Source organism: Tiliqua scincoides, chromosome 12 (assembly GCF_035046505.1).
Source record: "Tiliqua scincoides isolate rTilSci1 chromosome 12, rTilSci1.hap2, whole genome shotgun sequence".
Lineage (NCBI taxonomy): Eukaryota > Metazoa > Chordata > Lepidosauria > Squamata > Scincidae > Tiliqua > Tiliqua scincoides.
The window spans coordinates 1724264-1747686 of record NC_089832.1 but is presented as its reverse complement, the minus strand read 5'-3'; the positions used below and the strand labels follow the sequence as shown (position 1 = coordinate 1747686).

Sequence of the window (23423 nt, the reverse complement as noted above, 5' to 3'; positions counted from 1 at the left end):
TTCCTCTAAAATCTAGTGTTTGATCATTGAAATGACTGAAGTGGTGTGTTTTGAGGAGGGAGAGGTCTTCCTAACTTTTCTGAGTTAGGAGAGATCAGCTCCTGCTAGAACAAAGATAGACTGTTAATGTTGAAAATGGCAGAGCTAATGAGGAAGATGGGACAACAGCGGTTCATATTTCTTTACCAAGAACAGGGGACAGAGTCATGGTTGTCCTGTCCCAGAAGACTCCCTTGCCCTAGTCTGTGAGGAGGAGCACTTCCCTCTTTTAGAGTTTTAAAAGGGTGGTGGAGGAATCTCATCCACGCTGTCCTGCTAGTTTTTTCTTGTAGCATTAGTTTACTCTGCAGCATCACATTGCTAAAAAGTTGCACTTTTGCCTTTCGAGCACACATGTTGTATACTGCTTCAGTGTGAAATAGAAGAAAGATCCTTAGAAATGTCTTTCTCCCCCCCTTTTTTTAGACCTTTCGAAGAACAGATTTACTGAAATTCCTCCTGACGTATGGCAGTTTGCACCATTGGAGACGTTAAACTTGTATCACAACTGCATCAAATCCATCCCTGAGACAATTAAAAATCTGCAGATGCTAACATATCTTAATATCAGGTGGGTAATCTCTTCTTCACATATGCTCAGTGGTGTAGCATCAAAGCCTTCCAGCTCATTGTAACTTCAGTTCTTCCCATTTGTCTGTGGGGAAAAGGTTGACTAGAAGACCAGTCTGTAGTGTGTAATTCACAGAGGCTATCAACATGTAAAACTGCAAGGAAGTCTAATTTTTTGTTCCTTATATTCCTTTTTCAGGTTACAGTTTGAGGTAGGTCCAAAGGTAAAAATTTGAAATATCTTAGTTTCAGCTTCAGGAGATTAAACTAATGCTGAGAGAGCTTTGCTGGTCTTGCATGTCTGTGTAAAGTGGCTGAACTGGTTATACAGGAATGCTGGAAAAATGGTGGTCCTTTCCAAAAGAAAGGAACGTGTGTAGAACCTACCCTATACACCCATTTTTTGCCTTGAAGTAGGATATGTACATGACACTTCCTGTGTGGTTGTATGAGTGTGACTTTTGTTGTATGCATACCGATGGCAAAGTAGGCACATGATGCTGTTCCACAAAGGGTACATACGGCTCCCTCCCCTCCCCAAAATCCCTCTAGAAGATCTCTGGAGGAAAAGCATCCCATGTGAATTGTTCCTAAGGCACTGTGGAAGTGGCCGCTAAGCCATAGTGGGTTTTAATAATGGCACTTCTTCATAACTAGATTTTGTAAAGTGGTGACGACTGACTGGTACTCTAATTGGCTTCTTAGCAGCGCTTTTGGTGTTTAACCCTATTTGTTCTTCTGAGAGAGATAGTTCTGTTCATTTTGTATGGTTGGTTTGTGACCATTTTTTTATTAAACAAGTTGAATCTTGGGAGAGCAGATATTGTAGTGGAAGAACTGTCCTCTTGTTCCAGGTGTGGAAGTGTGGGACCCCCTTCCACAAATGGAGATTATGTACCCTTAAACCTGGAAAAGTCTGCAGAGAACTATAAATGGGCAAGATTACAAGATAGGAGAAAGGCTGGGGAAAAGGAGACAGATGGTAACAGCCTCCAAATTCAGAACCCTGGAAGAGGACAGGAAAATTGGTCATCTTATTCTCAAGAGGTTGAAGATCTTAAGTTGAGACAGTAGAAAAAGCTTCCTGATTCTCGCAGCAGTCCCATAATGGACCAGTCTACCCGGGCAGCTTGTGGAATCTCCTTTCTTGGACAAAACCTGTTTTGAGTGTTAGCGTGGCAGTAGATTTGGAATGATGGCCTGCTCAGCCCTCACATCTTCATTTAAGCTATGTCTTGCAGAATCATTAAAAGTGGCAATGCAGTGGACCCTTGCCAGGTTCATTCAGGGCTCTGGTCTTGTACACTGTTGAGTGTAAGTTGAGGTGCATGTGTGCACCTGCACGTGTACCTGTAGAATTTCACTCCTCTTAAAAACTCCCTTATGGAAATGAGATCCTGCATCTAAAATATGATGCCACTTTATGCTAATCATGTTAAGTACCAGATTTTTGGTATGTCAGCAGATTCCATTTGGTTTCCTGGAAAGCCAACATTTTATCATCTAACAGAGTGAGAACATGAGAGTGTACAAAGAATGCAATTCTTTATGATACAACGCCACATATCAGTTTTTGGGTAGCTTTACTCTCACCCAGGAGCCAGCTTCACCCTTTTGATTTTTTTACTGATACACTTGATGCTGCTACTTGCCTTACTTGTAATGACCTCAATTTCTAGAGAAGAAGAACTTGCTGTTAAGCTTAGTTCCTCTTCCACAGTTGCAATGTTGGTAGAAAGTGGAGCTTATATCTTCGTACCAGTAAATTTGCTAGGCTTGATCATTGTGTACTACATTGGGATGTGTGAAGCTCCTGTCTTGGATCCATCTACACTCCCCCTATTCGTTACAGAAGGTGGCACAAAGTCATGGACTGCAGCTTGATTCTGGGTTAGGGTTTTGCTTCAGTCTGTGTGTGGTGGATTTGGCTGTTTGCCATGAAGATGTTTTGCCGCATTATAGCTGTGTTCTGTCAGTTGCTCTTCAATAAAATTCTAAAATTCCACTAAGGTTTTAGATTAGGCAAAACTGATTTTAAGTGGTTTGTGAATAATTGTTTCAGCATGTGCAACAGCTTCCACATAATTTTCATAATTAATCACATTTTTTTCATCTCTTTAGTCGAAATCTCTTATCAACATTGCCAAAATATCTGTTTGATCTGCCACTTAAAGTGTTGGTTGTCAGCAATAATAAGCTTGTGTCCATTCCTGAAGAAATTGGAAAGCTGAGAGACCTCATGGAATTGGTGAGTGTTGCTGCATGGTTGGCCTGTCCACCCAACCTGCGTAGCTTGTTCCCTAACTGCCTGTGTGCTTGATCCCAATAGCCAGCCCAAGTGAAATTCATAGACAAAGCACAAAATTGAGCTGCTTCAGGTATTGAATACATCCTTCATCCCTGTGTTGAATATTGTCACCATGACTTTTCTCAATGGCAGTGAAGGTTAAGGGCTTTATTCCATTTTTGAAATAGTATTGCTGTACTATAATTTTTGTGTAGCTTGAGACCAAAGCAGGAGACGGTGACTGTCGTTTTGGTTGGATTCTTCAATAGTTGGAATAGTGACTGGTTCTGTCACACACATGCCTGAGTCTCTCTTATAGTTGAGTATTTTAGAGTGAAATACGCTATATTAGAAAACGTTTGACTTGCCACAGATTCTCTCCTCTTTTGTCCTTCCGTTGTAAAGCTTTGGGGTGCTGTAACGAACCCATTGTTTCAAATTAAAAGGCAGTCCTGTTATCGCCTTTTCTGCTGGCTTGAGCAGTCTTTTTCCAGCCCTGCTGCTTAAGCCATTTCTGCCCAACGTTGCATATATGCAGCAGGGATGATGATGATGATGATGATGATGATGATGATGATTAACAGTATTCATATAATGCTTTTCAACAGAAAGTTCACAAAGCGGTTCAAATGTGTATAGCTGTGGGTCAGGCAGAAATGGGTTAAAGACTTCAGTTAAGCTTTTTGGCATGCTCATTCCTTGTCTTTTAATATAGGATATTAGCTGCAATGAGATCCAGGTCCTTCCCCAGCAAGTAGGAAAACTGCAGTCACTTAGAGAATTAAATTTAAGAAGAAATAATCTCCATTTGCTGCCTGATGGTAAGCTATTCTTTTCCTTGATGATTCCTAGCCTTCTTGATGGTTCATTTAAACCAGGGTCAGCAACTTTTTTGACAAAGGGGCAGGCCAGATGTTCTGTGATGATGCCATTGCCAAGCTCCCAGAAGCGACTGTGCAGAGCTCGGCTTGGGAGTTGAAGCCTCCTGCCCAGTTTACTGCATGTACCAGACAGGGAATGGCAGAGCCCCCTGCCCAGGCTCACGGAGTCCCCCAAGCCAAACTCCATGTGGGCCGAATGACCTTGGGTGGTGAGCCTGACCCAGCCTGTGGGCCATAAGTTACCAACCCTTGTTTTAAACAATGTGAATCTTCTGTGATGTATCTGATTTTTCTACAGAATTAGCAGATCTTCCCTTGGTCAAGCTGGATTTCTCTTGTAATAAAATCACAGAGATACCCGTCTGTTATAGGAAACTACGCCATTTGCAAGTAATAATTTTGGACAATAATCCAATGCAGATACCACCAGCACAGGTGAGTGTAAAGCCGTTCAGTTTTTTCTGGCTTCAAAGCAGAGAGAGTCTATGGGAGATGTGAATAGAGCTTGGTACCTGTGTAGTTAAGGCAGCAGACCTCAGTTTGCCAAGAACTCCCTCAAACTTTAATCTAAAATTGGGCCTACTTTCAGAGCCCATGGGAAGAGTGGCTGATTGAGTGGCCACGGTTCCCATGTCTTTCTCACTTCAGCTTATCAGCACATGCTGCTACTGTCGATCTGCCCTGTCTTTCCTTCCATGGCAGCTGGAAGGAGAGGAGGGGTGGGGGGTGGCATGGCAGCAGTCGCATCAGTTGGTTTTGAGAAGAGAGAAAGAAGCAGCGAGGCAAGGTCAAAGAGGAAGTGCAGTGGCAAGGGAGAGCAGGTGGGTGGCTTGGGGACAAAGTGGACTTGTTGAAGATGGGGGGGGTGTTGGCCAAAGAATCCCCTCTCAGTCTGGCTGCTGTTGACTGTGCAGTTTGTGTTGAACCTCAAAATGCAGTGACAGCGTTGCTACTGCCACCTGGGGAAGACCCCTGGAAGAAGGAAATGGGCTTTTCTTGGCCCAGAACGTTTATGCAAGCACCCTTTGTACGAGGCAGCTTCTTAGTGTTGGCTTTGGTGTGCTCTAGAGGTGGTGTGCGTTTTTGTAGCTTGCACATGTTCAATGGCCCGGTCTCTCAGATGAATCTTACTTTTCCAGGTCACTAAGGTGTAGGGTGGACCAGTCCTTGGTGCTGTTTAATGTTTTCATTGCATGCTTTAGTCAGCAAGAATTGGTATCTTCAGGAAAGGCGGGCGGTTGTACCTGGTAATGCAGTTGATGAATATAGTGGGTCCCTTTCAGCTTGCCGAGCTCTTTGTCCTGCAGAGAGAGCCCTGTATGAAGAAAGATCACCACTGCAATGGGAGGTTGCTTCAGTGGGAGGACTGGGGGAGAGGAGAAATGAAAATTGTTCTGAAAAGAAAATGAAAACTGCTCTGAAAAGTGTCAGTAGATATTCTGTCTGGTTAAATGAATGTTTTTCCCATCTGCTTCTCAACAGATATGTTTAAAGGGCAAAGTACACATATTTAAATTCCTCAGCATTCAGGCATGCCTCAGGATAGATAAAAAGCCAGATTCCTTGGATTTGCCATCCCTGGGAAAAAGAATCCCCTCCCAACCACTCACAGACAGGTAAACTGCTTCCTTTTTGAGAACTTGTGACATGAGCCTTTGGAGTGGTCTTCTGCTATGATGATACTTCTCGATCAAGACTATTTTAAGTGTAGGATGCTGTCCTTTCAAGGACTTTTCTTGTGCAGACATCTTTCATCACAGTAGGGCTTACAAATGCAGTGAGTTTGTTCCATAAGCAGTCTAAAGCATTGTAGCAATCATGTATTCAACAAAATGTTTCACGTGGTGAATGACAGTGCATTTCAATGAGCGTCCAGTCTTTTCTGCACCCTATACCCCTTCAGAAGTATGGTGCATTTCACGTACTGCAGTATCTCTGATCTAGACCAGTTTACTTTCTATATCATGATGTCGCTTTTAGGGAGTGGAGATTAATGGATAGGAAAGAATGGAGAGAGAATATTCTGAAGCAGCAAAGAGCTCTTGGACCTTAATGCCTTACCTGCAGAGTGAGTGGTGGATAGATGTCTGGGTTTGTATCGTAGCTCAGTGATAACCATTGGTTGGACAAGTCTTTTCCCATCTATAGATTATGTTTCATAGACATGAACAAGGAATTTTTGATATACTTTGAAACAATTTTGGATTACTTTCCCTTTGTCAGTTATCTACAAGCCCATAATTCTGAAGTTCTTTGCTTCTCTTTGAACGTGAGAGGTCTGCAACCTAGTGCCCCAAAAATTGTCACATCGTCATGGAGGAGGTGAATGCCTTTGCAGGCTTGGGGCGGGGGGGGGGGGAGGAAAGCCCCATATTGCTTGCAAATACAGGGTAGTGCTTCTAGAATATAGCTTCAAAGCAAATACCTACTTCCTAGATCTTTGGTGTTAGCATGCAGGACTTTAGGAAATTTCTCACAAGGTCATTTGTACTTCAGAGTAAATTAAGAATTGAAATTTTTGCCTGGTTTTGGGGATTCTGAATTTTGTTTCTGGTGTGCAGATGGCACATATTCTGCTAAAAACTCCTTGTCTCTTAGATATGTCTGTCTTGTGAATCGTACCCTTTAGGGCAGGGGTGCCCAAACCCCCCGCCCTGGGGCCGCTTGTGGCCCTCGAGGCCTCTCAATGCAGCCCTCAGGGAGCCCCCAGTCTCCAGTGAGCCTCTGGCCCTCCGTTGGAGCCCACACTGGCCTGATTCAACTGCTCTCAGTGTGAGGACGACTGTTTGACCTCTCCTGTGAGCTGTGGGATGAGGGCTCCCTCCACTGCTGGTTGTTTCATGTCTGTGATACAGTAGCAGCAGCAAAGGAAAGGCCAGCCTTGCTTTGTGCAAGGCCTTTTATAGGTCTTGAGCTATTGCAAGACCTTCATTCATTCATATAAGTTCATCTTTAATATATTCATTTATGTAAACTTATGTAAATTTATTCAAATTTTAAATGCAAATTAATTCTTTTTTCCCCCCGGCCCCCAACACAGTGTCAGAGAGACGATGTGGCTCTACTGCCAAAAACTTTGGACACCCCTGCTTTAGGGGAAAAACGTGTGCATATTTATATGCATACAAAGCTGCCTTCCTGAGTGGAGGTTAGTGAGCACTTGGCTGTTAGTTTTTCCAGTCTCATGAGTAGGTACAGGAGTATTAAATAGCTCCAAGGTTGGCAGTGTGCCTGTGGCTTTGTTTGTGACACCGAGCATGGCCATGCCAGGGGGGGCATTCTGTGCTCTGGTGTCTTCCTTACAAAGTGGAGCTATGGCCACTTAAGCTATGTGATGCAGGTCTGGAATTCTCTGGAGAAATATAGCGAGGGACCAGTCTCTCCCACTTCCTTTGCTATCTAGTACCCTGTTAGCAGGCCACCCTTTTGTAATGTTAAGAATCTCTGGAAGCCAGAAATCTCTACCAGTAGCATTTTGGTAGATGAAAATGTGCTTGTTGCTTAAACTGTCCCACAGTATTTATTGCAATGTTCTTCGTTGCAGTATGGAAGACTTTTATCCAAATAAAAACCATGGCCCAGATTCCGGCATTGGCAGTGATAATGGGGACAAAAGATTATCCACAACAGAAGTAAGTCTGCCCCTTTTAAAGTGCTCAAGAGAAAGAGGTAGAAGGAGCAGGTGGCTTTTCTCCCCTCTAGGACAAATTCCTCTTCTGTCCTGGCTGCCTAGGATGTGTGAGAAATCTCAGCTTAGCCACACGACCCTTTCTGCTTGACTACATAACATTTATTTTAACAATTGCTGTGAAGAGCTTTAAAGTTCAATAGTGAAAAATGTCCATACTTTGCTATACCTTATATTCTTAATGGAAATATTCTGAAGCGTTCCCCTTAAAACTTCAACTCAAAATAAACCATATCTTCAGTAAATCCATCATTTACAAGTCAAGACCCTGAATGTGAGGGAAGTATTCAGTCTGAAGTGGTACTTTTTTGAACGGAAAGAGCGTAGCTAAAGCATGTTGTAGCATTTCTAACTATGTTTTTGCTATTAGCATATTTAATTAAAAAAACATAGATGTTATCTGTTGGATGAACCTATAGAGTGACTTGTCACATGTTTCAGTGCATGGAAAATGCTGAGTTTGTCGGTGAGGCCCTGTCACCCAGAAGTGTACCACACAGTGTTCTGTTAGTGATGCTTGGAAAGGTTCATTTGTGATGCAAGGTTTAGGTGAAAAGCAAATGGAATATGCTGGTTATGTGTTTTTTCAGCCATCTGATGATGACACAATCAGCCTTCACTCTCAGGTATCTGAATCAACAAGGGAGCAGACGCTCAGAAATGACAATCAGTTACTAGGAAATAAACCTGAACTGCATAAAGGTAAATCCTATTTTTTGTCTCTTTGGAATGTAGAGGAATGCTTCGGGGTACCCAGAGTTCTTCTATGAACCACTTGGGTTAATGTGTTGAACACACACTTGGTGTTGCTGGAGTAAAATTGTGAAGGCCCATCATACACACAAAAGCAATGAGCGGAGGAATACAACTCAAGCTAATGTTGATTCTTTCTGGCACCCTTAGGATTAATTCTGTATTGTCATAACCACAGGTTTGATTGTGATGGAAGGAGCTGGCTGAGATGTGTGAAATGTTAGTTGCCCTGAGCAGTAGGGCTGAGCACATTAAATACATTTAATGGAAAAGTCTGCTGCTTTCTGTCTTCCTTTCTTTCTTCCTGAAAATTCCTGCTATTTTCATTTCTGATTGCTTAGACCCAGAAGTGTGTGATTACCTTGACCCCAGCTCAGAGGATGTGGGCTCTTGTGACCAAGGAGATGTACAAACTGGACCATCCATCTCTTATATTAAGGTTACATTCTAATTTTACCTCAGCAGTATTAGCAATGGGTCTTTCCTATTGTAAAGTTATTTAATGTGACCTGTGTACTCCTTTCTTTTTTTGCATATTGTTTACACATAAGGAACAGGCGAAACAGACTGAGAAGTCTCAGAAAACAGAGCGAAATGAGAACTGGGGAGATGAGAAAAGGTGAGCCCCTCTGCAGGGAGTTGAACCTGCTACGTGTTTGGGTTCAGTTCTTGTCTGCAATATTTTAAAGTCTGTGGTTCATATGCTGCCTCTTAAAGAAACGGTCAGGAAGCTGCTTCAGGTGCTTTGAACCAGTTTGATACACTTCATGCAGAACAATGCCAAACTCTTCTTTGTAACATAGGTTTAAAGCTGCCTATTTTTAAACGTTTAGAAGGGGTTTTGCAAACAAAATAGTATGCACAAAACAGGATTGAAAAAACCCCAGGGAAACAAAACATGAATCATACATTTGAAAACTGGGTGGCTGATCATGGAAATGCTGGCCTTTTTTGTTTCTGGTTCCATTTCACGGCAAACAGACTGTAGGTTCAGGTTACATCCTGGGTCAGTGGTCTAGGGGAGGAATCCCTCTCCGGACTACGTTTTGAGTTGGGTTCAGGTTTAGTTCAACTCCCTGGTCCCTGGCTACCCTAGGCCCTCCCTTTAGGGTTTCCAGGAAGACTTTTGTGAACAGGGTGAGGATTTTTTATGGTCCTTGTGTAATTTTCCATTTTTATGCTGACATGCATGTAGCTCCAGCAGAGATTTCCTTTTTTGCCTTGTTAGGATTCAGAAAGAGCCACTGTTGGCAGAGGAAGATGATGAATTAAAGGAAGTGACTGACCTAAGGAAAATAGCTGCCCAGCTGTTGCAGCAAGAGCAGAAGAACAGGTATTGAGCCTCCGGATCCCAGCAGTGGGTGAATCTGTGTGCGTTGCCGGGGTCATGAAGTTATGAATGGGCCTTCAAGCATAATCAAGACATCCATCAAGCCTTTAGGATTTGGTTGTCGGCAAACATACACAGATTTTCTTGCTTCTCCACATTTAAAGTTGTGGGTAATTTGTACGCTTTAAAAATGTGTAAGGGCAAACTAGAGAATGGAATTAGTTTAGCAATTAGAGTGAACATTAGTTGCCTTTGGTTTTTGTTTTAAAACACATTGTATCCTGATTTTTGGAATTGAACTAAGAATTTGGAAGCATGCTGTGCTGGAATTCATAGATGTTTGTGATGTGATCACTCAGAATTCTCAAAATGTACAACCCAAACTCTAGCCATTAAGCATTTTGTCTTTTTCGCACTGTGAAAGCTGTCCTCTTACTCTTTCCTGCCTACTGTACTAATGACTTCCCTGTCCTCTCCTGTCAAACTTTACCGCTTCCTTCTTCCATCTTTGGGTTTTGATGTACATGAAATGCGAACTCAGACGGAGGCCATTAAGCTATAGAACTTCATTCAGTGAAAAGCTCTTCCAGAGGACAAGAGCTGCGGGACGCGCCTCAAGGTATTTGGTGTTTCTGGCTCTTGAGTTTCACAGAGTGGTGCTCCCTGCAGCATTCTTGCTGGTTTGGTGAAGATGCATTTGAGAGAGTGGCGTTAAAACCCTTTTCTGAACTGTGGGAGCTGCATGTGAGACAAGACACTGGTGAGAGAAGAGGGAGCACTCAGGTGCCCACAGGGTTGCTGGCACCTCTCTAGCCACAAGAACAACCAGACCTGACCTACAACACAGGCAAAAATTATACCCCTCTGTAATTGTATACCCCTCTGTAATTCCTTCCAAACAAGATTCCAAGCTCTTCTGAATTCCGATCCTAGAAATCTTTTGCTTTTTAAACAGTAAAGAGTGAGGAGATCTCACTTAGGAGAACAAGAGCATTTAGGTTATTTAAAATTAAAATGCGTACCCTTGTATACAGGTGCTGACATCAAAACAAACCTCTGGAAGGCAGCTTCTGTTTTTTTGCCCACAAAGAAGGTGGGCTTTTTTTTTTATTATAGGAGTGCATACCAGTTTAAAATGGAAACACCAGCAGCGTGGATACTGGTGCTAAGGTGTGCCAAGCTGATTTGGGCATTCTCTGCACACCTATACCTGATGCAGAGAGATGGGGCTGCGTGTCCTGCATCTTTCAACTGCTTAGTCACAAGCACAGTCTTTTCATGGCAAGAGGTTGTGCCTGGTTCTGCAATAGGGCAAGAAAGCAATTCAAATCAGTGCCTTAATGGTGGTGAACTCCTTGCCTCTTTTCAGCTGTTCTTTCTATCATCTGCCCTATTCTACCTCTGTCTCCCTCATTCTCCCTTTCCTTTCTAGTCATGGTATCTTCTTTTTTTTGCCTACAATCTTTCTTGCTAGGCATCTGGCCAGTATTAATGTTTCACTGACTTCCATTTCTTGTTTCTTTGGCCTCTTTATCTGAGAGTGACGAGTTTCAAAGAGTTTGAGGAAAATATGATGGGGATTTTGTTCTATATGTTAGCTGTCTTGAGTGCTTCATTATGAAATGGAAAGCCTAGGTACGACTCTTAAAATAATAGGGAATGGTCTGGATGTGTTCTGTAGAGCAAAGAGGACCTAAGTACATAAGACTCCAGACTCCCTGCTTGCATTTTGGAAGAACAAGATTGGAAAACAATGTAATGTGAGCTGTTTCACAAATATAAAGTACTTGTTTCAAGTGTTTCAAGTGCTTGTGTTTTGATTTTAGGCTTCTCAATCACTCCACCTCAGTAAACACAAGAAACAGACCCAAACAGACTGTGGAATCGGAAAAAAGGTAGCGATTTTTCTGCATTAAAACAATTCAGGGTGAAACTGGTGTGTCAGACTTGGGTGAGTGGGGCTGGGAGAGACTGTTCTAGGAGAATGTTTTTTCTTGAAAGTTTTGTACCTTCAGGTAGCAGGTGGTTCTAAAATCCTTTACCATAGCTTGGTGGTGGCTGCTGGTTCAGAATGTAATTGCCCAGGGGTATCAAACTTAAGACCTATGGTCCAGATAGGACCCTCGGAAGCTCTCTATCCGTCCCCCCCCACTGATCATTGGGCTCTCCCAGTGCTGCCACTTCTGCCATGGCTCTGAGAAGGAGAGACAGAAGGAGGCCTTAGAAGGTAAGGAACACTATGGGGAAGGGACAGTAAAAGGAGTAAGTGAGGGAGATGCTACCAAGGTGCTGGGAGAGCCCAGTTGTCATGCAGGCTGCCCTTTCAGCAGCGCCGCTTCTGCTGAGGTGTTACTTTGCAGGCACCTCGTAGCTGTTGAGCTGTGAAGTGATGCCTTGGCAAAAGTGGCGCTGCTGAAAGGGTGGCCTGTGTGATAATTAGGCTCTCCCATATCTTGAAAATATGATCAAGATTTGCTTAATTTCTGTCGTTTGCAGCTAATGAGTTATTATGTGAGAACAAAGTGCTAATCTTTGGCCATCATCTGCTTCATGACCTCACTTCCTGCTTAATGATGTCTCTTCCGGCCCTCAGCAGGTGCCATGAATGCTGTTCAGCCCACTGTATGAAATGGATTTGACCCCCTGTTAAGTTGTACAGATTTTGAAGGAAGGAGTGGAAGGCTCCTTCCTGTGCTTCATGAAATGGGTCTTTGCAAGTGGTGTTGATCACCTTCAGGACGCAACATGTGATGGCCTAGTGCCAGCCTTCTGTTGTTGATCTTAACAGCTGAATTCCTACCTACGTAATGCGTTTAAGCAAGTAGTGTAGTGTGAGGTTTTTTAAGTTTCTGAGAAGCTGGGAAACAATGTTGTTTTGCTTTTAGAGCTCTTTAGTGGAGCTGGTTATTCATTAATGTTGACACTCCTGTGAACTGCCAATGATACATTTCCAGGAGTGTGGATGTCTGCAAGGCAAGGCACATGATGCAAGTACATCTTAAAATGTTTTTCTTTTGGAGTGCCTGTATAGAACTGTAAGTTGCCTGCCTTGGTTCTAGTTTAAAAGAGGACAATTGCCCAATGTAATATATGGTGTCTTTTGTTTTTCATATAGCTTTTCAGCAGATGAAGCAAACTCACCTTCATCTACATACGGCTGGCAGGTAATGTAAATTAAGCATAGTTACCCTTCTAGAATAAATGAATCTGACTTATACGTTCCAAGCATACTCCAGTTTGTTGATTGAAAGTGTGAGAAGCTCTTGGAAGTACTGATAAGCAAGTTTACTCTGTTAAAACAGGAGCGGTTGAATCCTAGATAGGGTGCAGGAGGCCAGTCGTCGGGTGGCAATTCCAGGATGTCCAGTGCACTTTGTTTCCGATAAAGCCCCAGTTAATTTTCATGGGGGCTGGTTTTTGCAGAGCACCCTGAAGAGCCTGATCACACACAGTGAACTCTGAACTGCCTGCCTCTTCCAGAAAGCCAATGTTTGGTTGTCTTGGTATCATAAGGTGATCTTTTTCCTCCCTGCAGTCACTGGAGAATCAGAAGGACCAGTCAGATGAGCAGCACTGGCCAGACATGCAGCCGATTATCTGGCAGAATGAGGAGAGAAGGCGAAGCAAGCAGATCAGGAGAGAATATTTCAAGGTACGTGGCTACTCTGTGGTGGTGGGTCTGGCGTTTGATCTGGTTAGTGGCCTGTCTCTTCCAGTTCAGAAAAAGCTCTGTTGAAGCATATGCCTGATCAACCTTTTAAAATGTCGAGAAGCAAGGAACTCTCAAAGTGGAATTCCTAAAAGCAACTGAGGCTGCTGCTGATCAAAAACTTTAAGTAGCTGAACAAGCGTTATGCCGTGGATCAGTGGTTCTTGCACATTTAGCACCAGGACCCACTTTTAGAATGAGAATCTGTCAGGACCCACTGGAAGTGATGTCATGACCTGAAGTGATATCATCAAGCAGGAAAATTTTTAAGTATCTTAGGCTGCAATCCTACCCACACTTACCCAGGAGTAAGTCCCGTTGACTAAAGAATATACTTAGTAGCTTGTTAAAAGTACAGGTCAGTAACATTTCCCCAAATGCAGTCACGTACCATGGTAGCATCAAGTCTAATATATTAAAAATAAAATATTGAAATGAATAGGGACCCACCTGAAGTTGGTTCGTGATCCACCTTGAGGGTCCCGACCCGCAGTTTGAGAAACACTGCCATAGGTCACTTTAGACAGCTTTCACTGAAGCCAATAGTAGTATTTCAGAATACTAGTACCATGTTAGTATTTTGTGTTAACCTTCTTAACTTTCCTTTTGGGGCTACTTTGCGCTCATCCTTCACAGCATCTCTGGTTAGGCCTGAGAAAGACCTCTGTCTCTGCACAGTATGTGAAGTTCTTGCCCTTACTGCCAGACCAATGTTTGAATGTTCAACCAGAGTATAAACTGCAACAGTGTGATTATCTGCTGGAACTTACTGCCCAAGAGCAGTGTTGCCTTTTCTATACAGGCTTAGGTATGTTGGAGTATGTGCTTACCCTAACTCGCCAACCATATCTTTCATCCCTCCATTGGCCTTGACCCGTATAGGTCCTGTAAACCTCTTTGTCCAAACATCTGACTTTCCTCCAGGCTCAAGATAAGTTTATATGAAGGATGAGGTGGTGGAAATTCTCTTAACTTGATGGTGCATTGATCTTTCCTAACTGCATTGGTGATTACTGCTGACCTTGAAGTCTGTCTGAATCCTTCGAATATTGGCATTTCTCATTGACTTCATTTATTGGCTTTTAGCCATGAAAACACCACTTAAATCTGAAAGTAAGAATGACCACACGGTGGCACTGTCAGTCCCCTTCCTGATCCTGTGAAACTGGCATCCCTTGAAGTGCTGTTCTTGGACTGACCTTATTACAGAATGGGCATTGTCAGATGTTCACTTGTTAAATGTGCAAGGAGTAAAGAAAAGGGCACCAAAATTCTAAACCCTGATTCTAATAACAGGCCATTGTGCTGCCTCCTGTGCTGTTTCTACTGGTCATCCAGCAGCGGTCCATTTTTTTTCTTCCATGGTCAGAAGGAACAGGCATCAGTTGAGGGTGGTGGAGAAGGAAAGAGAAATTGGAAGCCCCCTGGCCTTTCTTGCATCAGTTGACTAACTGACATCGAGTGAGATCTGTTAGTGGAATTTTCTTGGTGGCCAGTCCAATTTCGTGAAAAGGTATTTTACTGAAATGGTGGAAAATTTGTTCTTTCTACAGCAAATGTTTATTAGGTTTTTATCTTGAGGAGAGTGTTAGTTGCCAAACATGCTGATGAGAAATCTTACTTGCAGGTGCCATGCAAAAAGAACAGATTCCTTACAGTTACCAAGTGATTTAAAGGCTAGAGGCAGCTCAAATGTTCATTAGAATTTAAATTTCTTAGGGCTTGTGTTACACTTGCATGTTTACTTGCCCAGAGCCGTTCTCAAGCTGTTTGGGGGGCTTTCTCAAAAAGCCAAGGGCACCTTGAGCACTCCTGTTCACAGCCTGCCATGTATTTGCTCAGGCTGCATCTCTTGGGGCAAACACAAAAGTCAGAAGCATTTGGACCATAACCGGGGCTGCTCTCTATGAGAAGGCTAGGCCGAAACCCCCTGCGAGAAAGGTTCAGTTTTGAGAGACCCCACCTCCAGTCCAGGTGCAGGCTTGCCATCTCAGTGGCACCTGGGCTGTGGTGACTGAGGCGAATGAACGTGGTCTCCTAACTGGCGTTCTGCAGCACCCGAGAGTGATGCTGATCACCACCGTGAAAAGGCCACATGGGAAGCATCCACATTAACTTCTGTCAGTGTGAAAACTGTTCCAAAGCAGACGGGGGAAAGTTCTTTTGGGCCTTGTCTTTGGCTGCAAAGTCGGAGTCCACATTTGAGGCACATCTGTGGTGAAATAGCTACTGGCAGCCTTGCAGTTCCTCAGGGATGTCTTGAGTAAAAATGAAATGCATCACCTTGAAACTGTTCAAAACAGAACTTGTTTGCTTTTCAGTACAAGTCTTCTCGGAAGAGTTCAAGTGGAAATGAAAACGACGAGGTGAGTTAGGACACCGTATGTAAGAAAATGAGACATGTGCCTGCGTTATGGGTGTGTGTGCTTACATGCAGTATTGGTAATAACTGACCTGGGAGAAGAAGCAACATCCCTGCGGTGTCTCAGGCTGTCTGTGTGTTGAATTGGCCATATGACTAGTGTTTTACTCAGAAGTAAGCCCATTGTGTTCAGTAAGACTTCAGGCTGCAATCCTGTCTTAATCACCAGAAGCAAACACCCTTACTTAAGATGTTTGTTTCCATCATGCTGGCATCTGGGCCGTTGCTTGCGTCATGGTCCTGTGCGGTCAAAGAGGTCAGTGCAGAGTCCTGCTGAAGCCTTTCGAGATTCTTGTTTGGCCTGCTGCTCTCGTTGCCCAAAATCTTTCCACGGCAAGCATGACCTTGATGTTGTGCTTTAAAACAGCAGTTGTACTCTGCAATCACAAAAGTGTTGCAGTTCTTTCTTGGGTATAAAGCAATTGCTACTCTAGCTGAATGGGTGTATGTTAATTGTGGCCTTCCTGATGCTAACTTTTCCAAAGCTACACCTAGTTATTTCAGCTTCTTTTGTTTACTTTGTTTTCTTGAAGTAGAAGCAGACATTGGATGTCTTTAAGCTTAAAGTCTGGTAGGATTTCAGGAAGATGAGGATTGAAATAGGATCTGATTTTTTGAAAGTAGGTCTTAGAAGACTGACATTGGCCTGACTCTTAAGACAGCAATAGCTTGGATTTGGAGGTTGACCATCGTCTAACCAGTTACACCGAGACTCAGCTGGGGTGCCACGATGAGCTGTGGAGCAGTTTTAGGCTGACTTCTACGCTGCTGAGCTACTGCACCTCTGGCATTAAACTGACTTAAGCCTGCCAGTATCCAAGTGGTGCCTTGTGCAGTAGGCAAGAGCTGAGTGTGTGGGAGGGTCAGAGTTCAGGTATGTTGCAGCTGGAAATGTCCTTCATGGCAACATTACTGTGTCTTGCTGTTTCTCCGAGTGTATGTGTACATGTGTTCAGTCATAGCTCTCTGTGTATACGAAAAGGACTACATTTGTGTGTACATATTCATAATTTCATGTCAAGTATTTTTAAAAAAATCATAACTTTCATTTTATAATTCCATCTTTTTGGTTTCCTTTTAGCAAGACAGTGATAATACTAATGTGTCCCCACAGTCTCCTGTGTCGTCCGAGGTACACGTCTGTGTGTGTGCGTGGCTGTGTGTGTATATTTCAGAGCCTTGACTTTTCCTTGCCTGCTGGCTTGCTGCAGAGGTCTTCTGCTGAAATATGCTACTCTTTAAAACATTAACATTAACAGTATTTATATACCGCTTTTGAACTAAAAGTTCACAAAGCAGTTTACAGAGAAAAATCAAATAACTAAATGGCCTCCTGTCCCAAAAGGGCTCACAATCTAAAAAGATGCAAATGAATACCAGCAGACAGCCACTAGAACAGACACTGCTGGGGTGAGGTGGGCCATTTACTCTCCCCCTGCTAAAAAAAGGAGCACCCACTTGAAAAAGTGCCTCTTACCCAATTTGCTGCATCTCAAAAAAGACATAGTGGAAATGGAAAAGGTGCAAAAGAGAGTGACTAAGGCGATTATAGGGCTGGGGCACCTTCCTTATGAGGAAAGGCTACGGCATTTGGGCCTCTTCAGCCTAGAAAAGAGACGCCTGAGGGGGGACATGATTGAGACATACAAAATTATGCAGGGGATGGACAGAGTGGATAGGGAGATGCTCTTTACACTCTCACATAACACCAGAACCAGGGGACATCCACTAAAATTGAGTGTAGGGAGAGTTAGAACAGACAAAAGAAAATATTTCTTTATTCAGCGTGTGGTTGGTCTGTGGAACTCCTTGCCACAGGATGTGGTGATGGCGACTGGCCTGGACGCCTTTAAAAGAGGATTGGACAAGTTTCTGGAGGAAAAATCCATTACGGGGTACAAGCCATGATGTGTATGCACAACCTCCTGATTTTAGAAATAGGCTATGTCAGAATGCCAGATGCAAGGGAGGGCACCAGGATGCAGGTCTCTTGTTATCTGGTGTGCTCCCTGGGGCATTTGGTGGGCCGCTGTGAGATACAGGAAGCTGGACTAGATGGGCCTATGGCCTGATCCAGTGGGGCTGTTCTTATGTTCTTAACTACAATTCCCAGGAGGCCTTGCAGGTCTCTTGTTATCTGGTGTGCTCCCTGGGGCATTTGGTGGGCTGCTGTGAGATACAGGAAGCTGGACTAGATGGGCCTATGGCCTGATCCAGTGGGGCTTTTCTTATGTTCTTAACTACAATTCCCAGGAGGCCTTGCAGGTCTCTTGTTATCTGGTGTGCTCCCTGGGGCATTTGGTGGGCCGCTGTGAGATGCAGGAAGCAGGACTAGATGGGCCTATGGCCTGATCCAGTGGGGCTGTTCTTATGTTCTTAACTACAATTCCCAGGAGGCCTTGCAGGTCTCTTATCTGGTGTGCTCCCTGGGGCATTTGGTGGGCCGCTGTGAGATGCAGGAAGCAGGACTAGATGGGCCTATGGCCTGATCCAGTGGGGCTGTTCTTATGTTCAATTAGCAGGAGAAGTAAAGAAAGAAGTCAGAAAAATAGGAGAAGGCTGCACAGTAGGAGTCCTCTCGAAGAGTTGTCTGGAATGGGGTGCCTGGGCTACAATTCAGAGTCTGAAGGGAGCAAAATAACGTCAGGGTCCTGTTTAAGTGACTTCCTTCTTTTGAAGAACGATTCTATCAAATGGGTTTTGGAAGAAAAATGTTTAAGGGACCCCTTTCAATTTCCTCTAAGAGTACAACTTTGGGAACATAATTCTGTTTTACCGACGTGAGCATTAGATGTCATTAAGTCATTGCCGTCTCTTGCTTGTGGAGCACACACCACCTGGAAATTCTCCTATTCGCTTCCTTGCGGCTCACATAGACCAACCTGTTGGTGGTGTGCTCCTGTGCATGTTGCCAACACCTGAAAGGGTGGGGGAAAGTGAGCCATTTTCCTTGAGCAGCCCCCCACATATAATCTCCCCAAGTTAAAAACAATAGCAGCTTGTTAAAGCAGGAAACACACTCTTGCCCCATATCCTTGCCTTATTGGTTCATTTGTGCTCTTTGGGTTTCTAATCACTCCTTTTCTTCCCCCATGTCCTCTTCCCTGCCCCTTCCCAGGACTATGAAAGGGCAGATGGCAGTTCTCATGGCCCCTTTGGACTGAAGCCCAGATCAGGTGAGGCACTCCTTCACATGCAGAACCTGTAAGGGCATTGACCTGATGCAGAACCTATAAGAGTATTGTGTTAGAATCCGTAGGTGGCAGAGGGGTAGGACTGCTGTATTAAGGGAAGTGGTTTCTTGTCCTAACCCTCTTAGAAGTGCAGGAAGCATATTCCAGTTGAAATGTATGCTGAGATGTTCAAGAAATCCTTCACTGTTTGCCTTAAGAGAATCCAGTCGTCCAGAGAGAAGGTGTGGGGACTGGTGATTGCTGGGTCATCTGCTGAGTTGTGTGTGAAGGTGATGGTTTGGAAAAAGATACCAACACTAATTGCAGGCTGTGCAGCATTGTCAGATCTGCCCAAGGCAGACATCCAAATGTTCCAGAGGCATCTGTAAAAAATGAGTGGGCTGAAGATGCCAGATGACCTACACGGCCTCTAAGACATTATTCTAGAGACTCTTCTAAAGCATGTCTGCAGAAGACTCTGGAGTGGGTAACAGAACAGTGTGGATGGCTAAATACAGCTGACGTCAAGCATGTGTTCAGTGTGCTTTATGCTGAGTTGTATAGCATATGTTTCAGTAGCAGGAATCCCAAGTTCAGTTTCCAGGATAAAGGCTCCTGGGCCGAGGTCTTGCTAAGCCCTTGTGCCCCCAGAGATCTTCAAGAGAGAAGACAGCTGACTCAGGGAATGAAGCGGGCTGTATGTTTAAATTGTATGTTGTAGCCAGAACCCTCCCTCTGCTTCCCCCCCCCCAAGTGGAGCTGTCCTTCTTCTTTACACTTTAGACTTTGTATGTTAAGTCAGCTTAAAAGTAGTATGCCCAATTTCTGTTGCTTTGGACAAACTTGGCCTCAGGTGGAGTATCTGTGGGCAAAATCCCACCTGAAGCCCCAACTCTTAGCCATTCATCATGTGATGTGGAAAATAACCCTGCTGGGATGCCTGCTACAAGGGACTGTTCTCCACAGTTAAAAAGAGAGAGAATTATCAGCCACACACACACCTCAAACATTTCTGTCTTGTTTGCAGCTTTTGGCCGATCTCGCCAAGACTATAATACGGTCGACCCTGGTTTCACCATGAGAAGGAAAATGGAGCACATGCGAGAGGAGAGGGAGCAGATAAAGCAGCTGCGCAATGTAAGGCTTTTCTGTCAGATCCAGGATTGTTTTTTTTGGCTCGGTGGAGTAGTAGTTCTGTCTAGCTGCAGATCTGTTGGTTTTTAGTTAATGGTTAAAACCCAGAAAATGTAGAACCTGGTCTGCTTTAGAACTCCCGAGAGTAAACAAGCAACAGGTTGTATCCCTTTGTTTTATAATAGAATCTCGAGTCACGGTTGAAGGTGATTTTGCCAGATGACATTGGAGCAGCGCTGATGGATGGGGTGGTTCTGTGCCATTTAGCCAATCATATAAGACCTCGATCTGTTGCCAGTATTCATGTCCCATCACCAGCTGTGGTGAGTAAGAGGGTTATTTTTTCAGATAGAATATTCTACATGTTGGTCAAGGATTATTTTCAGGCCCCTTTGCAGTGTATTGAATTGGCATCTTGCATACACAAGTGCAACTTTTATTTACACAGTAAAATTCAGATAATCCGGCATCCAGTAGTGTTGTAGTCCCAATAGGCTGACATCAAAATAGTCACAGAAGTGATAGAACGTCTGTGAAAAAATGTACAAGGCAGCAGTGGAAACAGGTGAACCACATGAGTCCTGCCAGGACGGGGTCAGTCTGCCAGCAGCGTTGTGTGACCCTGGACTGTGCTTTTGTTTCCTTCAGCTGCTTCAATTCTGCAATTTAAATTTATGCATTTAAGGTATGTACTTCCTAGAAGTCTGGCACCATCTAGACATCTTGACAGTGCCTGATTATTGGGGTGTTTTGTTACTCCTGGCTCAGTAGTGCAGCCTCTGCTATATAAATGTATACATTAATTATCAGGTTCTGTGTCAAGCATGTAATGATAATGCGTGTCTCTCTTACAGCCTAAACTCAGTATGGCAAAGTGCCGAAGGAATGTTGAAAACTTTCTTGATGCGTGTAAAAAACTGGGTGTCCCACAGGTAATTGCAGAAACAAGCACTTCTTCTGTGATTGGTATCAGCATTGTAGATCTTACAGAAACTCTGCAGTAGTAGCCGAGATCTTTAGATTTTTACGGAATGCAATAAAAATCTAGTTCCTCTCTGTATTTGAATAGGATAAGGTGGGGAGCTTCTTCATGTGGGGTGAAGGAATCTGCTTTTATTGCCCAATGAGAAAGCCCATTGAAGCTTAATTGTGAGGGCAGCTTGTGGTGTGTTGCTTTGGGGGAGGAAGCAGATCCCTGCTATTCAGATGACAGGAAAAAAAAAGGAAAAAAAATCCTGTTCTCAAGATTTGCATTGAAACACAGGAGCTGGTGGGAGAAATATTGAGCCTGCTTCTTAATTTGGGAAGCAAGGATCTGCAAAATCTATTCAGCAGAAATGGAACTGTTACCTTTTCCTTTCCCAGGAAAGACTTTGCCTGCCCCATCACATTCTGGAGGAAAGGGGTCTTGTGAAAGTTGGACTTACTGTTCAGGCCCTTCTTGAGATACCCTCGTCTAAGGCATCGCAGCTTTCCTGCCTGTAGTAGAACTCTTGGAGATACAACATGTTGCTATGAAGAGGTGTGTGTGAATGTGGAATGATCCAAGCCAGTTCAGCTTCCTCCAGAGGAACACTCCAAGCCATCGAGTCGTCGTGGGCCAAATGCTTTAGACGAAACCTTGTTTTGGCCATATACATAGAACCTTGAGGTCAGACTGACAATTGCCCAGCATATGAATGAATTGTACTGCTTACTTATTTAGCTTGGAGCCATAAGAGATTTTGAGATCATCGGTGTCTCCTTCCAGGTAGTGCAGATTCTGAGTTCTACCATTATCACTCCATTATGTGTGTTTTTTCTTTTCTTAAGAAAAAGTCTCTCCTGTGTTACCCTGCACTGTTACACCTTCTTACACTTGCGGCACACATTTTAATGAGAGGAAGCACACAGCTTTAGAGATGTGTACGTGGCTGGGAGACCCGGCTAATTTCTGGCTCTTTAGTTTAATGCACACACTTTTGAAGACTTGCATTTGTATGCCTTGCACATTATGGTTTTAATGGGTGTGTTGCAGGTCCAGTGTAAGGTAGAAAGCATCACTGAAACATCAGCTTTCCATTGAACAAAGTTTCAGAGCTGATAGTTTGTATCTACATCTGCAAAAAACATCACTACAGCTTGGTGGCAAAAATCTGACTGGTCAGTCAAGGGCCCAGTTTTTACCAGACTTCAAAAGATTTGTCGCTCATTTCTTGCACTTCTGACTGTTCTACCAGCCGATTATAATTTACTTGGGTGCGTATGAGGATGGCTATGAAGACGACTCAGAATAGTATACAGTATAAAGGACAAGTTGTGTGGGTTTTTTCAGTATTCTAGGTTGGTGCCAAAATTTTTCTTTTCAGTTGTACTGTAGATTGTTTACATGTGAAGTGCCTGTGTAATTGATAACTCTTTTACTAGTCTTAAAACATTTTTGCAATTCCTTTGTCTCAATAGATGCAATGCGTATTTTTAAATATTAGGTTTTTTTTTGTAAGGTTGGTAATATGTGAAGTTTTAAAGGACTAACATCTGAGTGTTGGATGTTCTTCAGTTTGCACAGTTTTTGAATTTATTAGGTTTGGGTTCTTAGGGGAAAAAGTGTAAATATGTTTTTATTTATCATATTTAATTTGATACTTAATCACTTTTTAATGTATTGTTGGACAATGGATGTCACTTTAAATTATTTTCCTTGTTTGGGACTAACAATGACATAGAAAGATTTTAACTGAGTTGTATGGAAGCTTATGAATTAAGGATGTTGGGGTAAAACTGCCAAAAAAAACAAACAAAAAAATCTCAGGTTTATATTGTGACTGTTGGGGAATTTACATCTTGCTCCTGCCTTCGTGTTGGTTTTTTCTTTCCCTTTCCTTTTTTTTGGTATACAAGAAAATGCCATAGAATAATGCAGCTGAGATTAGGAATGGTTCAGTTCTGCGACGTTTGCAAAGTGATTGAGCAGGTCCGGGGTCTTGAGCTATGGCTTCTGCCCTGTGTGGTCGGTGATCCTGGGCTGCAACTCAGTTTCTCGACGGGGGGTTGCTGTTTCCTTGCCATAGCATGCGCGTCCCTGTTCTGCCACTCTGCTGTTTTAGCAAAGGAGTTGCTGTGCAAAGCAGGGCACAGAGCAGGGCAGTGAATCATTTGCCCCAGGAAGAGCTGCCTGCCTCCTTTCCTGCTCTGCTATCCCAGCCACTCTGCAGAGCAGAGAACAGCAGCTACAGTCGGGGCTACAGGCCCGTGGAGGTGCTGCCTTGCCTCTCCCACTGATTGCAGGTTGCCTGGTGAGAGACAAGTAGCATCTCGTCTGCATGGGTAGCGTTGGACAGTGTGTGCTGTCTGAAGGACAGCTAATTGCTACAGTGGGTTTATTCTTCATTGCACAGAATTGTGGAAGGGATGCAGGTTGTTGCGTGCTTCAGTTGGTCCCCTTGCATCATGTGTAC

General features: G+C 43.6%; 1 protein-coding gene across 3 annotated transcripts; it reads left to right on the top strand.

Moving 5' to 3' along the window:
- Positions 1–494: 494 nt before the first annotated feature.
- On the top strand, positions 495–23172 carry LRCH2 (leucine rich repeats and calponin homology domain containing 2). 3 transcript variants are annotated; one of them, XM_066639943.1, is made up of 21 exons: positions 495–610; positions 2731–2857; positions 3612–3717; positions 4076–4212; positions 5260–5393; positions 7322–7409; positions 8056–8167; positions 8560–8657; positions 8776–8837; positions 9447–9551; positions 10090–10167; positions 11375–11443; positions 12664–12712; positions 13084–13200; positions 15579–15623; positions 16761–16811; positions 18798–18855; positions 19880–19989; positions 20172–20309; positions 20841–20918; positions 21352–23172. In XM_066639943.1, exons 1-21 carry the CDS (start codon positions 588–590, stop codon positions 21469–21471), a joined length of 1905 nt encoding a protein of 634 aa, XP_066496040.1. In that variant the 5' UTR covers positions 495–587; the 3' UTR covers positions 21472–23172. The 3 variants fall into 3 exon arrangements, with proteins under 3 accessions (XP_066496040.1, XP_066496039.1, XP_066496041.1); XM_066639942.1 differs by having other exon boundaries at positions 8770–8837; XM_066639944.1 differs by lacking the exon at positions 10090–10167 and having other exon boundaries at positions 8770–8837.
- The last annotated feature ends 251 nt before the right edge of the window (positions 23173–23423 follow it).

Coding starts and splice junctions, on each gene's coding strand:
- LRCH2 (XM_066639942.1), top strand. CDS start 588: ATGCTAACATATCTTAATATCAG. Junction 611..2,730: donor CTAACATATCTTAATATCAG/GTGGGTAATCTC, acceptor TCATCTCTTTAG/TCGAAATCTCTTATCAACAT. Junction 12,713..13,083: donor CATCTACATACGGCTGGCAG/GTAATGTAAATT, acceptor TCCTCCCTGCAG/TCACTGGAGAATCAGAAGGA.